This window comes from Rousettus aegyptiacus, unplaced genomic scaffold, assembly GCF_014176215.1.
Source record: "Rousettus aegyptiacus isolate mRouAeg1 unplaced genomic scaffold, mRouAeg1.p scaffold_m13_p_14, whole genome shotgun sequence".
NCBI classification, from domain to species: Eukaryota; Metazoa; Chordata; class Mammalia; order Chiroptera; family Pteropodidae; genus Rousettus; species Rousettus aegyptiacus.
Genome location: NW_023416289.1, coordinates 35,653,048 through 35,668,322, shown reverse-complemented (window position 1 = coordinate 35,668,322; position 15,275 = coordinate 35,653,048). Strand labels below are relative to the sequence as shown.

At 46.5% G+C, this 15,275-nt stretch overlaps 2 protein-coding genes across 6 annotated transcripts; both read left to right on the top strand.

Moving 5' to 3' along the window:
- The first annotated feature begins 8 nt into the window (after positions 1 to 8).
- TSEN34 (tRNA splicing endonuclease subunit 34) lies at positions 9 to 5,784 on the top strand. Of its 5 annotated transcripts, XM_016130887.2 has the most exons (6): positions 41 to 160; positions 609 to 651; positions 1,434 to 1,671; positions 1,900 to 2,131; positions 2,280 to 2,537; positions 5,379 to 5,784. In XM_016130887.2, exons 3-6 carry the CDS (start codon positions 1,438 to 1,440, stop codon positions 5,564 to 5,566), a joined length of 912 nt encoding a protein of 303 aa, XP_015986373.1. In that variant the 5' UTR covers positions 41 to 160; positions 609 to 651; positions 1,434 to 1,437; the 3' UTR covers positions 5,567 to 5,784. The 5 variants fall into 5 exon arrangements, with proteins under 5 accessions (XP_015986372.1, XP_015986373.1, XP_036088223.1 ...); XM_016130886.2 differs by lacking the exon at positions 609 to 651 and having other exon boundaries at positions 9 to 160; XM_036232330.1 differs by lacking the exons at positions 41 to 160; positions 609 to 651 and adding an exon at positions 347 to 576.
- A 4,670-nt stretch (positions 5,785 to 10,454) lies between these two features.
- Positions 10,455 to 15,236, top strand: RPS9 (ribosomal protein S9). The gene is made up of 5 exons (XM_016130902.2): positions 10,455 to 10,564; positions 10,820 to 10,941; positions 11,149 to 11,271; positions 13,837 to 14,023; positions 14,986 to 15,236. Exons 2-5 carry the CDS (start codon positions 10,845 to 10,847, stop codon positions 15,161 to 15,163), a joined length of 585 nt encoding a protein of 194 aa, XP_015986388.1. The 5' UTR covers positions 10,455 to 10,564; positions 10,820 to 10,844; the 3' UTR covers positions 15,164 to 15,236.
- Positions 15,237 to 15,275: the final 39 nt, after the last annotated feature.

Below are 15,275 nucleotides of genomic sequence, written 5' to 3'. Positions count from 1 at the left end.
AGGAGGGGCCAGAGTTTCGGGCTCGGAGCGAAGTGGAGCGACCAGGGAAAGAGGCGAGGCCAGGCAGCGTTTGGCATGAGACCCGGACTCCGCTTCGGGTTCCTTCGGGCTGAGTCTGGAGGCGGAACCACGAGATTCGGTTTCCTTCGGAGACAGTCAGGTATGAGTGACCCGGGTTTGCTGATAGGCGGAGTCTCAGGCTTAGGCAACAGGAAAGAGGCGGTGATCGGGCCCTTTCCCCAGCGGGCAAGGCCAACAGCCCCCAGCTCTGAAGGGGCGGGGCCCCGGGCCTAGTCGGCCTAGGAGGGCAGGGTCTGGGCAACGCGCCTCGTGTTTCAAAGTCGAGGAACCGATCGGCGTAGGGAAGCGCGCTTCGGGAGGCGGGGTTAAGGTGCTACTCTTCAAGGGAAAGGCGGGGCTATGGCCCTGAGGGCGGGTTCCAGTTTTCCCACTCCGCGAAGGTGGTATCATGGCGAAATTGACTCAGTGGTCCACATGGGCTCTGGTGGAGAAAGCCGCGCGTGGCGCGCTACGTAAGAGGTGGCTCCGCTGGGTCTGCGAGTCGGTGTTTAGGAGGTGACTAGCTGGTTCTGTCACTTGACTTGCAGCCTGAAGAGAGGCGAGGAGGGGGAATGAGCGCCCACGAGTGGGGTGAGCCCGCGGGAGAGGAGAACCAACAGCTGGTGCTCAGGGGGCGGGGCCTCGGCTGCGGGGTTCGGCCGTGGGGCGGGGACTCCCTAACTGGGCAGTGTTAGCGGCTGGAGGGGTGGGGCCTCTGGCTACGCGTTGACGGGAGACCGTGACGCCCGAAAGCCGACCCGCTGGCCGCCGGAGGGGGCGCGGTTGTGCACTGCGGAGCAGAGAACTCCCGAACGCCGAACCGCTGATGTTCAGAAATGGGGGCGGCTTCGTGCAGTGGAATCCGGCTGCACAGAGGCCCTGAGGCCGAACCTCTTTGGTGCCCAGGAAGGGGAGGAGCCAAGTCCAGTGCCAGCTGAGGCGGGCGTGGCCTCGGCCTCGGGGGGGTCCCGGTTCATGACGCGAAGGGAGACGCCCGCTTTGCGAAAGGAGCGGTGCAAACGGGCTTCAGAAGGGGCGTGGGACCGGCGGGAGCGTTTTCTCGGCAGCACGGAGGCGCGATGGATGGCTCGGCAGTGTGAGCCCAGAACGGAATGCGGATCGCCAGGCTCCGGCAGTCCGCCTGGGGGCGGGACCTTGTCTCGGGCGTCCCCGGGGCCTGGCAGGATATCCGGGTACGGAGCCCGGCGCCAGGGGGCGGGGCCCGGGGCCGGGCTCGGCAGGTAGCACCGTGGCGTTAGTGGGGCCCAGTCCCGAGGGCGAAAGGCGGAGCTTTGCCTGACCCCCAAGACGGTGGGTGGGCTCCGGGAGGCGGGCAGCTCTCCATGCTACGGTTGTGATCTCTACTCCCGTAGGAGGATGCTGGTGGTGGAGGTGGCAAACGGCTGCTCCCTGGTTTGGGGGGCCGAGGCGGTGCAGGCGCTCCGGGAGCGCCTGGGAGTCGGGGGCCGCACGGTGGGCTCCCTGCCCCGCGGACCTCGCCAGAACTCACGTCTCGGCCTTCCGCTTCTGTTGATGCCCGAAGAGGCGCGGCTTCTGGCCGAGATTGGCGCAGTTACCCTGGTCAGCGCCCCGCGTACGGATTCCTGCCTGGTAAGGGGGTGGCGTGGGAGTGCGAACTCCCTGGACCTGCGGGAGCAGAGGCTGAAGACTCGAGTGGAGAGAGTCTGGGAGTCCTGGATTCTGGAATAATGTGGGAGTAGCTGACTGGGATTCCCGAGTGCTGGGCTGAAGTTGGGAGGGGCAAGGGAGTCAGGTTTTCTGGCTTCTCCATGGAGTGCTGACCTGGATCCCGAGGTTCCAGCTGAGTTTATTTCTCAGGCTCTGGCATCCTTCAAGCTCCAACAAGAGCAGGGCTTCCAGGAGCAAAGCGCCCTAGCAGCTGAGGCCCGTGAGACCCGTCGCCAGGAGATCTTAGAGAAGATTGCAGAGGGCCAAGCTGCCAAGAAGCAGAAGCTGGAACCGGATTCGGGGGTCAGCGAGAGCCAGGAGGCCAGGGCTGGAGAGAATGAAGCCAGTGTTAGCCAGGTTTCTAGGGAGTACGACGAAGCAGGTGAGGATGGGAAGTGGAGTCCAGGGACCACGTTAAGGAGGGGAGAGATCTTTTAACTTTGGCCATAACTGTAGGGCCTGGATCTTCCTGGGGGATGGGAAGACCTTGCCTCTTGGATTCACCAAACTCTTGGATTCCCCTCCCCCAGGCTCTTCCTCTCCCCAGCCAGGGCCTTCAGATGGGGTGGCTCCCTTGCCCAGGTCTGCTCTGCTTGTTCAGCTGGCCACTGCTAGGCCTCGACCCATCAAGGCGCGGCCCCTGGACTGGCGTGTCCAGTCCAAAGACTGGCCGCATGCTGGCCGTCCCGCCCATGAGCTGCGCTACAGCATCTACAGAGACCTATGGGAGCGAGGCTTCTTCCTTAGTGCCGCTGGCAAGTTTGGGGGCGACTTCTTGGTCTATCCTGGTGAGTTTGGCTCCTGACCTCTGGTTGCTGTCCTTTCTTTACAGTCTCACCACATTCTGTGTTCTTCCTGTTTGTCTCACTTTCTAAGCCTTTGAAACACATGGAAGGACAGGAAACACTTGGGAACCCAAACTCATTTGGAGGGCAGTTTAGTAAATCTTATTAGCACTTCATTACATCCAAGTTTCACTTAGAAATACTTAGATAATGTGCACCAAATAGTCATTACAGGATTCTTACAGTATTGAAAAGTTTGATAACATCCAGAATGGTGATTAATAGATTAGTGGTTAAACATCACTGTTTGTTGTTAAAGAAACAATGTTAATTGTCAGATTGATATAGGTCCATGTATTTATTTAAAAAATGACCAATGGGAGAAAAAAAGAACAGCTTGCAGAAAATGTATGGTAAAAAGTAAATCATTTTGTATTGTTATGCAGTTATTTGTTCATTCTTTAAGTAGCCTTAAAAATTGTGGGTCTAATAGAAGAATATGAAAAGAACTTAAAATGTAGTACTAAGTAGGCTAAGAGAATCCTATCAGCAAGTAGAAAAAGGGATGAAAGGATATACTCCAGCCCAACTACAAGGGTTTACCTCTGGGAGGTAATTTGCATCAGCTATAGTAAAGGGGACTTTTGATGAATCAATTCATTTTTGAATTTGTAGTAAGGGTGCCTTTATTATGTAACTAAAAGGTTAAATAAATCTGCAGAAAATACCATTTTTGTTCCTCTTAAGAACATGGAAAGATAAAACTACTTAATGAGTAGTCAGATCTTAGCTCTTGGTTGGAGACTGTCCACTAAGTCTTCTGCTGATCTGAGAGCCTTCATTTTTCCTTACACTAAAAGCATAATTTAAGTGACTTATTTAGGAGCTGAGAACAGTTTACCTGCCCCATTCTCCAAAGATGACCATGGTTTCATTACTTTGCTACTGTTTTTTGGTGACTTCTATGTAAAAAAAGATTATTTTTGTTTCGAAAATGAATTTTCAATTTATTAAACATATGAATGCTGATATGTAGTTCTTTTCTTAGTTTTCAGTTTAATTTTCAGATTTTAAGGGGGTCATCAGTTCATGTTTGGTCCCATAAGGAAAAGGAATTAGTTTTAAATATTGTAAGTTGCATTTAAATTTTTAATGTATTTTCCTCTTTAAGTTCTATATTTTTCTGATAATGGAACTTGCTGTAATTTAAATCTAATTATGAATGGGGTGAGTTTTAAGTTTAACACTGTTAATAGACTTATTAATATTTCAGGTTAAAGTAAGTTTAAATCCAGCAATTACTCAGTCACACATTTGAAACAACCACAGGGCTGACCTGTTAGTTTAATAGATTAATATTTTTAAAATAGCAAATACTCAATATACCAGATATGCATTGAATCCTTGTCCCCTAAAGATTCATATCCCAGGTCTGAATCTCTTAAATATTTCTAATAAGTCTAATATCAAATTTTCCTTATGTCAAGAAATGCTAAGCCTCTGAGTTCTGAGTTTTGGAGGAACTTCTCAAGCATTTTGTTGCTTCCTTCTCAGCTGGTAGAGGTATCATAACAACCAGAGAAGTACCTGGAACCTGCAAGCTTCTTGCTGGAAGCCCATCTGCCAGCTGGGCCTTGTTTTGTAGTTGCTGTGACAGTTCTCTTAGATGGCATGTCTTAGAGCCTTGTCCTTTTCAATTTACATTATCTGTTACTTAATATTCTGTGTAGTGTCCCCCTTACGATCCTACTCTAATTAATTAGTCATCTAATGGGGGGGGCAAACCACAGCCCCAGGTCAAATCTGGACTGATTTTTTGAATAAAGCTTTATCGAAATGGTCCTATTTGTTTCCATATGGTCTCTGGCTTCTAGTGTGCTACAGTGGCAGTTGAATATTTGCAACATGACCCATAAAACAAAATATTTACTGTCTAGGCCTTTTCATAAAAATTTGTTGACTCTCATGCCATCTGTTTATTATGCCATCTTATTATAAATTCTTGTCTTATTTGTTTCAGTCCGTTAGAGTCATTTCTCATTGGGTATGTACATGATGTCCTTTAGCTTCAACTGACTTTGTAGTCCTGGTTCTTAGGTCATGATAATAATATATTCGGTTATTTGTTTCTGCTTTAAATAAGATTATGCTTTACATGTGTGACAGCCTCCTTCCCCTTTCTTCCCTCACTCAATGTATCCTTGATCACCGTCCAAGTTGGTACTAAGATTCTAAAAAGATTCTTCTAATCTTTTTTTTAATTATATTGACATTCCTTTTCTACTCCACCATCTCCTCTCTCCCTATTGGGATATTTTGTGGATTTGAAGTAAAGTTGTACATATAAGTTGTTTTTATTTTCTTTGGTCTTTATAGTGGTTGAATAAATTTACAGAAATGGAGAGGGGGCTTAATAGACAAAGCACAGCATGCACTTAATATCTTAGAATTCACACATAAATTTAACCAGATTCTTGGTTGACAGAATTAAGTCACTAGTATACCTACTTTTGGAATTCTTGGATCCACCATCTTGACCAGAACCTATATAACCTTAACAGTTGTATAATATTTGATCTTATAGATATACTATGAATTTAACCAGTCCCATGTTTCTACTTCTTAGCTATAGTAAATGACAACAAAACGAACATCTTTATAGGTAGATTTTATTGCCGCTATACTTCTAAGAGAAAAATTTCGAGAAAACTTTCTGGGTTCAAGGGTATCTTTTAAAATACTCATACTGATGGCTAAATGGTCCTGTCTCCTACCTGTGTGCAGTATGATGTCTAACAGCCCTGTGTCACTGGAAACTGCTGCATGCCTCTCTTCCTCACCCAGGTGACCCGCTCCGTTTCCATGCCCACTACATCGCCCAGTGCTGGGCTCCTGGGGACTCCATCCCACTGCAGGATCTGGTTTCTGCTGGCCGCCTTGGAACCAGCGTCAAAAAGACGCTGCTTCTGTGCTCTCCACAGCCTGATGGTAAGGTGGTCTATACCTCCTTGCAGTGGGCCAGCCTGCAGTGAACTCCAGAGACCTATGGGTGTGGCTATGTCTGTGACAAGAGCCTTTCCAGATGGGCCCAATTTCACCTCTGCATGAGAGACTAACTCTCTCCTACCTCTTCCTGCAGTTCATTTTTGATTCTAGATTTATAAACACTGCATCTTTCTTATGTCCCTCCCTGTTTCAAAACACTTATTGGCTGTGTTGTTTTTGTAGTTACTTATTTTCAAACTTTGAGCTTCTCGAGAATGAAGACTGGGTTTGATTCATTTCTGTTTTCTACAGGGCTTAGGTCTCAAGAGGTCTCAATAAACTTGTTGAATAAATGTGGAGTTTGTGGTTTGCTTCCTTAGGGCAGTCCTGGGAATTACGGCTATTTGCATCTACCTACTGAGATGAGGAAGAGTTTGGAGGAGATAAAAGGACTTGCCCAAGGTCTCATAGCTATTAAGTAGCAGGGCTGGGATTGAAAACCTGGTTTTTGTGACTTCCAATGAAGTCTGAGCTCTTCTCACTGCCCTAAACTTCCTTTTGAAAAAGTTTTTACAAACCATTTCAAATGCATACAAAGAGGTAAATAAAAATAACACATGAAGAGAAGGAGGTGAGTGTTGCCATTTTAGGACAGGAGTTTGGAGTGAGGAAGGGAATGTCAGGAAGGGCTCTTGAATATTCCCCTTCTGGAATACTGGCAATGTTCTTTTTCTTAGGCTGACAGGTGTTTATTCAGGGTTTGAGAATTATTTTTTTATACTGTACATATTTTTCTAGATTCTTTATATATGTTATTTTTATAAAAGCTAAAATGTATAAAATGATTCCTATATCGCCATTTCTGCTTAGGAAATTACTAGAGTATTATCAGTACCCACATTGAATAGTTATACATACACTGAAACAATGTATAGTCTTGTCACATAGATTTTATGACTGTGATACAGTCCTGTGGTAAAAATCCTGGGGCTGAAAGTCTCTCTTTAGTTCCTTAATTTCTAACCTCCCCCCCAATTCCTTTTGTTCTTGCCCTTCTTGGTAAACAAACTTGATAGAATCTTAATTTCCTGTATGTTTGGATTAATTTAACTCAAAGTGCATCATAGACCTGAATGTAAAATGTAAAACTAGAAAACTCCTAGAAGAAAATCTAGATGACCTAGGATTTGGCATGACATTTTAGATATAACACCAAAGGCATGATCCATGAAAGAAAGCATTGATAAGCTGCACTTCATTAAAATTAAAAACTTTGAAAAAATACTGTACAAGACATATCTGATAAAGGACTGTTGTCCAAAATATACAAAGGACTCCTGAAACACAACAATAGAAAATAATGTGATTAAAAAATGCGCCAAAGACCTTAACGGACACCTCACGAAAGGAGATAAAAGATGGTAAATAAGCATATAAAAAATGCCATCATGGGAATACAAATCAAATGTGTAGATACCACTACACACTTATTAGAAAGGCCAGAGCCCAGAGCACTGACACCAAGTGCTGGTGAGGATATGGAGCAACAGGAACTCTTGTTCATGGTTGGTGGGAATGCAGAATGCCACAGCCACCTGGGAGGACAGTTGGATGGTTCTGACTAAAGTAAACATACTCTCACCATATGATCCAGCAATTCTGCTCATGTTTACCCAAAGGAGTTGAAAACAACCCCACTAAAACTTGCAACTTTTATAGCAGCATTATTCACAACTGCCAGAACTTAGAAGCAACCAAGATATCTTTCAGGAGGTGAATGGATAAATAAAGTATGGTATATCCAGACAATGAATGTTATTCAGTGCTAAAAAGAAATGTACTTTCAAGACCTGAAAAACATAAAAGGAACCATAAATGCATACTACTAAGTGAAAGAAACCATTTGAAAAGGCTATATACTGTATGATTCCAACTATATGACATTCTGGAAAAGGCAAAACAATGGAGAATGAAAAGATGAGGGGTTGGAGTGGGGAGGGAAGGATGAATAGTTGGAGCACAGGATTTTTAGAGCAGGGAAACGACTATGATACTATAATAACACATGTCCTTATACATCTGTCCAAACCCATAGAATGTACCACACGGTGAACTCTGAACTATGAACTTTAGGTGTTATGTGTCAATGTAGGTTCATCAGTGCACTGGTGAGGGAATGTGGATAACGGGGGAGGTTATGCATGTGGATCATGGGTAGGGGTGGATTGGAAATTTTGACCTCAATGTTATTGTAAACCTAAAACTGCTCTAAAAAGAAGCCTTAAAAAATATATTATGACTGGTGCCCTCACATCCAGTCACTCACTAAATCCTATAGGTGCTACCTTCCAAACACTGCAGACCCAGAATTTGACCACTTTGCTCCACCTTCACTGCCAACATGTTGCCAAAAGCCAGAACATTGCTCACTTGGATGGTTGCTAGCTCCCTCACTTATCCCCTTGGTTTTCACCCTTGCCCCTCTATTGTCTGTTTTCAACCGTTGGGTTAAAGGTAGGTCAGACCATGTCACTCCTCTGTTTAAAACTCTCCAGCCATTTCCCATCTCAGGGTCAAAACAAAGGCCCTACATTGTAGGGTCCTCTTTAACTCTGACCCAATGCATCCATCCCTCTCTCTGTGCATCAGCCTCTTCCACAAACTCCTGTTTCATTGTCTTTGCACCTGCTACCCAACCTGAAACGTGCTTTCCCTAGATAGCCATATGGTCTTACCCCTCACTGCCAGCTGGTCTTTCCTTCTTAGGCCATCCACAATGACCTTTCCTTCAAATTTAACACTCCCACATGCACCTCTCTTCTTGATTTACTTGCCTTACCAGTTAGCACTAATGTGATATTGTAACTTATAATGAGAAATATATATTTAGTCTTTGTCCTTGTTCCTGGCACAAAGCTAAAACCCTTGTAATTTCCTAAAGTAATAAGAGCAATAAAGGTGTTTTGATATTTACAACAAAAACCCCTTCAACCATATCCGAGTTTATGTAAATGAAGCAACTTTTGGAATACACCTAAGATTGGGGTTTGGTTGCCAGGAAAACCAACCATGTGATTAGAGGGATGGAACTTTCTTTGTTTCTTTTTCTTTTTTTAATTTTCAATATCTCCATATTTCCCCTCCACCCAGTGAAGAGGGGCTGAAGATTGAGTTCAGTCACTCATGGCCAATGATTTTAATTAATCATGCCAATGTCATGAAACTGAAGGTACACCACTCTGTCCAAATCTTGTGTTCACTAACCTGGAAGCTTACCGAACCCTCTCCTTTGGTGTTTTTATGGAGGTTTTGTTACACCTTGGAGTCCCTCTCTGCCAAAATACAAGTGAAGGTGACTGACGTGCTTACTCTGAATAAATGGCCTTTGCTTGTTCTCATTTGGTTGGCCTTAATTTATTCCACATTGTGAAATCTTGGACGTTCTGTAACCACCTTGTGGTGCCTCAGTGCCCTCTCTGTAAAATAGGATTGATAACAGTATTAGCACTCCTTAGGGGGAATTGCTAATAGTACCATGATGAAAGAAGGCAACTTCTCTGAGACTACTCAAGATGTACGTATTGAGAATTAAGTAAGTAATACATGTAAAGTTCTTAGAACAGTGCCTTGTACATAGTAAATATTTCTGAATGCCATCCATTACTTTTAGTGATAGAAATTATGGATCATAAGAATTTTTAAAAACCCAGATAAAGTGTTTAGCTCAAAGCCTGGTATACTTAAAGTGCTCATTAAACATTATCTAACAATAAGTAAAGCCCTTGGTGTGACTGGGATTACTCCAGAAAGGAAAGGACTAGAGGAAATAATCCTAGGTGAGATGTTGGCAAAGGAGATCAAAAACAAGGCAACAAGTGGCACCAAAGTGGAGCAGAACATATAGCGAGAGGTTTCAGAACATTTTCCCTGTTCTGGGAGCCTCAGGATATAAATTGCTTTTTGATAAAGGGGCACAAAGCCTTTATATACTTGGGTCTCAAATTACAAAAAAAGTCACCTCCGTACAGGGTCTACCCCTGAGCATCCTATCCAAAGTATAGGATGGTCAGGGGTAGACCCTGTACGGAGGTGACTTCCCTCTTCATTATCAGTAAATCTATTTTCCGCATGGCACCCACTCGGAAGCGATTTACTTTGTTCAACTTATTATTTTTTCTATTATTTTTTTCTGTTTCCCTAAGGCTCTCAACTCACGAGTTGAGGAGCTGTTTCACTTACGGATATGGGCCATTGAGTAGAAGAACAATTCTTCGTGCGGCTCGATAAACTGCTGCATAAATCAACGAGGCTCACACCGAGGGAGGATGACTGTCCCTGGAGGTAGCTAGAACCACTAAATGATAAACATTCCAGGAATGGCGGAATTTCCACCAAGACCTTTTTCACTCTTGTCTACAAAAAGCGAGGAAGGTAAAACTGGAATCCTGTCAGGATGGAAAGCTGAGTTGTGTCTCCTTAGGCAAGTCACAGAGCTGTGACTCGATGGAACCTCACTTTTTGCTTTCACCCCGCAGATGTGTAGCCAGGGTTCAAAAGGGCAGGCTGGCTTCTGTTATACTTCGGGGTGACATTATCCTGACGGGAAATACGACTTCATTATTCACGGAATTCACCTCACCGAGCGTCTTCTGGAAGAAGCTGTGAGTTCGCGGAGCCTCAGCCCTCTAGGGGTCTTTTCACAGAGGGGTAAGCCCGCTGAGGTCTGGAGAGAGTGGAAGCAACCACCCCAACTTTGTACCCAACTCAGAGGCTGGACTTACGTCACCCACCACCCAGGGGTGGAGGCGACTTTCTACTTCTCAGGTCTCCGACCCCCTGTCTGGCGGGGACCGGAACCTCCCAGTTCAGCAAACGCCGCTCTAGCCCAACCTCTAGTCTCTACAGCTTTTCCGCCCGCCAACGCCTTTTCTGATTGGTGCAGGCGTGCGCCTGCGTGCTGACGTCACTGGATGGCGGCGGTGCTATAAGTGCGCGGCCCAACCTCGCGGTCTCCTCTTTCTCAGTTACTGGAGGCTGTGCGTAAGGTTTGTTCCCGTGCTTTCTAGTCCGACTGTGGGTTGTAAAGTCGTGCGGGCCTTCTGAGCTTTAATGATAACGGTAAAGAGGTTGAGGGTAAGATGAGGACAAGGCGGCCACTCGTTTGCGGGGTGATGCCAGTTGTAGAAGCTTTAGGGACAGACGATTCTCGCAAGATTTGAATGCCATGGGGTTCTAGCGTAGTTGTGGGACTGCGCAGGCGCTGCTCGAAGTCTTCACGGTCAGCATTTCTTCCCGCGCAGGTGCAGACGGACAAGCGGAGCCAACATGCCGGTGGCCCGGAGCTGGGTTTGTCGTAAGACCTACGTGACCCCGCGGCGACCCTTCGAGAAATCCCGCCTCGATCAAGAGCTGAAGCTGATCGGTGAGTGGCCAGGGCAAGGTTTCGGGGTCGGGAGAAGGTTAGCACGGGAGGCCGCCCATGTGCTGTGCTGTCAGTTCGAGTCCTGCGGTGTGTCCTTTAGGACTGCACGGTTTTGATTTTCCTTTTTCCCAAAGCCAGCAGTCCAGCTTTTGCACTAGTCCGTGGGACTGTGCCTGTTTGCACGTCAGCCACTTCCTTAATTTGCAGGTGAGTATGGGCTCCGGAACAAACGTGAGGTCTGGAGGGTCAAATTTACCCTGGCCAAGATCCGCAAGGCTGCCCGAGAGCTGCTGACGTTGGACGAAAAAGACCCACGACGTCTGTTTGAAGGTATGTACAGGAGCCCTCAGGGAAGGGATTAGGTGCAGAGTCGCTTCCGTTCTCTAGGCCTTCTAGTCCAGTGATCAGAGGGCATTAAACGAGTTGAACCAGTCTTGTAACTCGGCATATGAAAATTGTGGACTAGGAGAAGTGGATCTAGAGCCAAACCTCCACCCTATTCCTTATGCGTGTGATTCTGTTTTGCTCAAATATTGGAGTTTCAGTATACTCTTGACTAGACCTAGGGGTGCCAAGCAAGCTTGGGCACCTTGCTGTCACTATGTAATGTAACAAAAGAGTTCTGCAGCTTATTGGTGTATGCTGGTGCTGAGAATAGATGGTGAAGTTTCTGAAATATCTCCTGGTGATGTGGGGAGGGGCATGGCTGTGTGTACATTTGCCTGCTTCAATAAGGTGGTCAAGGACATTTAGGTGACATTTAGCAAAGGCCTGAATAGGGAAGGACCAATGGATGTCACAGGAAAGAACATTTACACTAACTTAAGGTCTTAAATTTCTACTTTGAGATTAGAAGTTAAAAGTTAATGGAGGACTTTCCAGAGCAAAGATTGACATCACATTCAAATTTTAAGTTATCTCAACTTTATAAGATAGAAATAATATTAAAATACCTGATATTTCATAAGGATTTGACTAAGTATCTTTCTGAGCTCTTCATATCTTATTTAACCTGCACAGCAGCCTGTAGGAGTGGCAACTGATATTACTCTTTCAGATGTTTCCTAACTTGGCAGGTATATCCTACATTGTATCCTGGGTGTAGATCTGATTTTAACAGAAGTAGAGTCTGGCTTTAAGTGGTTCTGTAACTTGTTTGTAATGACATTAGGATAAAATTTACGTATCATACAATTTACCCAAAATTCTGTCTGACAGCTGTCATTCTGATACTGCTATTAGCCTGATGTATAGAAAGCAGGAGGGGCTGGGAATTGGGCCTGGCTTCCTTGGGTACCTGGCATTTCTCTTAAATTCAGTTAGGGTTACTAGTATGGTTTTTTTTCCCAACCTGTGACTAAGAGGGTGCTCTTAGAGCTGCGCTCTCACTGTAAGCAGAAGAGTGGCCATCCACATCAGGTTGAGAAAGGCTGGAGCTTGTGTAATCATCACAGATTTATCGCACTTAAATCTGTTTCAGTCTCATAGATGTTAGAGGTTCATTATCCTTTTCTTAGTTTGTAAACCCCTTTGACAATCTCATGAAAGTTCCTGGGTAGGACTATCCCAGAGGCTTTAGGGAGCAGGCCCCAGGTGGTCCTGGCCTTGGGGAGGACTCCGAATACAGGGCTAATTGAAATTTACTCAAGTCTGGGTTAAATGACAGTCCTATGGCAGAATGATGGTGTAGGGCTGGGTTGAGAGGCAGGTGGTTTCCCAGGGCAGAAATAGACATTGCAAAGGGAAGGCAGCGCCTTACTTTCTAGTAAATGAAGCCATTTAACCACAGGACAGGAGGGAGGAGAAGCCTGATAACTCTACCACTACACAGATCCTCACTGGTGCAGCACCTCCTTGTTTCTGATCCAGTCACCTGTGTGACTTGGCATCCCTAAGTCTCATCTGTTAAAGACTAACCTTTAAACCAGCAGCCAGCATTTGGCTGGTGGTTCAGTCAGGCACTGACCAGTTCAAACTCTCCTCACAACAGCTTAGGGATAGGTTTATCTGTTTTTCGTATCAGGAACTAAGGCGCCTCATGCCATGACAAGGGCCCCTTTGCCCCTGGAGTGCCCACGAAATCATCCAGCTTTCCTTCAAGTTTTCCATGGGGAGTAAGGAAGTATCCAGTAAGTGTGTACACTGTTTATGGAACTTGCTTGAATTTTATTTTGCTGAAATGGAAGATAACAGCTATTTCATAAAAGGGGAAACTAATCCCTTCCTTTGAACTTTATTTTTTTTTAATTAAATTTATTGAGGCGATATTGGTTAATAAAATTATAGGTTTCAAGTATACAATTCTATGATAACATTTGTATGTTGCATTGTGTGCTTACCACCCAAAGTCAAATCTTAGGTCACCATATATTTGACCTCATTTACACTGTTTTACCTGCTCCTGAAACTAATCCTTTAAGAACAACAGTTGAGGTTTTTTTACCCCAGTATCAGGTGCTGATGAGCTAGAAGCCTGTGTGGTGATACCAGTAGGGCTCTTTTGACTCCGGAGTGTTAGCTGTCACCCACTGTGCTTTGTTAATGGGATGTAGTTTCATGACAGCCGTAAGTGAATATTATAATGAACGCCAAGCTCTTACAGGGATTGTTTCATTTTCTCTTGCTGTCAACTCTGAGGACGGTTCTCCTTTTCCAAATGAGAACACAGATCACCTGCCCTCCCTGGTCAGGTGGATATAGCCATAGGAACCTGCTTTAGGGTTGTGTTAGGGGTAATGTGAGTCACATAGTGGCTGGTGCATTGAGTCCTATGTCAGAATTAGCTCCTCCTTCCCACCGATGTTCCACTAGCATGTGTGGAGCTGCTGGAGGATTTGAACCTGTCAGGTACCAGTTCAGCCAGAACCCTGATTCATGCCATCTCTGCTTTGCCAGGCAATGCCCTGCTGCGGCGCCTTGTTCGCATCGGGGTGCTTGATGAGGGCAAGATGAAGCTGGATTACATCCTGGGCCTAAAGATCGAAGATTTCTTGGAGAGGCGCCTGCAGACCCAGGTCTTCAAGCTGGGCTTGGCCAAGTCCATCCATCACGCCCGCGTGCTGATCCGCCAGCGCCACATCAGGTACTACTTGGCGGGCTCTCCGAGGCCTCCTCCATCTCCTCTGAACGTTGCCCTTACTAAGCTTGCTGTCCCTGTCCTGTCTCCTGTGCAGCCCTTGGAGGTGACAAAGATCTGAGCTCACCTTGAGGGTACAGATTGACCCCTACAAACAGCTCATGGGGGGCTGGGGCCACCTCATCCCCCCATAGTCTAGTGCAAGGGTCACTGCGGCCTGAGCCGTACACCTTGCGAAGACCTCTGCTGGGTATGCGGGCAGCTGGACAGGTAATGGCTCTAGTGTCCTCCAGTCGAGAGGTATCACTGGGCCTTAACTGGCATGGGTGGGGTCAGCCATCTCCTGAGTGCTCTTGTGAGGTCATTGTAGACCCTGAGGATTGTTGCATTCTTGTGCAGTGGCCATTAGCGTTATGGGGAATGCACTACAGTCCAGGGTCTGACGGGGCACAGATGCTGTGCAGTAAGACCGGCCAGGGCCAGTGGGTCCTTCTGTGGTACTGCTATCCCTCAATACGCTGGGGCCCCCTAAGGGGATTCTGTGCAGTAGTGGGCAGGGTGTCTGCATGCTGACTTGCTGCCTTGACCCTTCTCCAGCCCTTTTTTTCATGGGCAAGAGCCTCACTCCCATTTCAAGTTGGACATAATTTCGTAGAGTCTGGACTTGGGCTGCTGCTGCCAACATGAAGCTGGGTGATAATGGCGTTCAGTGCCCAGCACAGATCTTGGGTTTGTACACTGCTACCCTGCCTTGTTGGCTGTGTGTGGTTACTCCTGAGTCTCCCTCCGAAATGGGAGATACTTGTCACAGTGCCCACAGGTCAGGTGAACACAGTCTGTGGGGTCAGGATGCCCTGTGGCATTGCTTGTGTCAGTGCCACTGTCACCAACTCCCTTCACCCCACCGTGGAGCCCCAGCTGGAGGGGAGTGGCATCTACACCTCTCACCTACCTGCTCCCCCTTCCAGGGTTCGCAAGCAGGTGGTGAACATCCCGTCTTTTATTGTCCGCCTGGACTCCCAGAAGCACATCGACTTCTCCCTCCGTTCCCCATATGGGGGTGGCCGCCCAGGCCGTGTGAAGAGGAAGAATGCCAAGAAGGGCCAGGGCGGGGCCGGAGCCGGCGACGACGAGGAGGAGGATTAAGGTCATGATCCCCCGTCTGGTCTGGCGGAGAGTCTAGTTTTCTAGTCAACTAATAAAACAGATCACCATTGTGGAACTGGTCTTTATTGGTGCGTCTCCCCCTCCCTGCTGT

Bases quoted from the DNA above. Each gene is read 5' to 3' on its own strand.
- RPS9 (XM_016130902.2), top strand. From the start codon at position 10,845: ATGCCGGTGGCCCGGAGCTGGGTTTGTCGTAAGACCTACGTGACCCCG. The intron at 10,942-11,148 runs GTGAGTGGCCAG...CTTAATTTGCAG, and splicing joins TCAAGAGCTGAAGCTGATCG to GTGAGTATGGGCTCCGGAAC. The intron at 14,024-14,985 runs GTACTACTTGGC...TCCCCCTTCCAG, and splicing joins ATCCGCCAGCGCCACATCAG to GGTTCGCAAGCAGGTGGTGA.
- TSEN34 (XM_016130884.2), top strand. From the start codon at position 1,036: ATGACGCGAAGGGAGACGCCCGCTTTGCGAAAGGAGCGGTGCAAACGG. The intron at 1,254-1,433 runs GTACGGAGCCCG...CTACTCCCGTAG, and splicing joins GGGCCTGGCAGGATATCCGG to GAGGATGCTGGTGGTGGAGG. The intron at 1,672-1,899 runs GTAAGGGGGTGG...TTTATTTCTCAG, and splicing joins CGCGTACGGATTCCTGCCTG to GCTCTGGCATCCTTCAAGCT.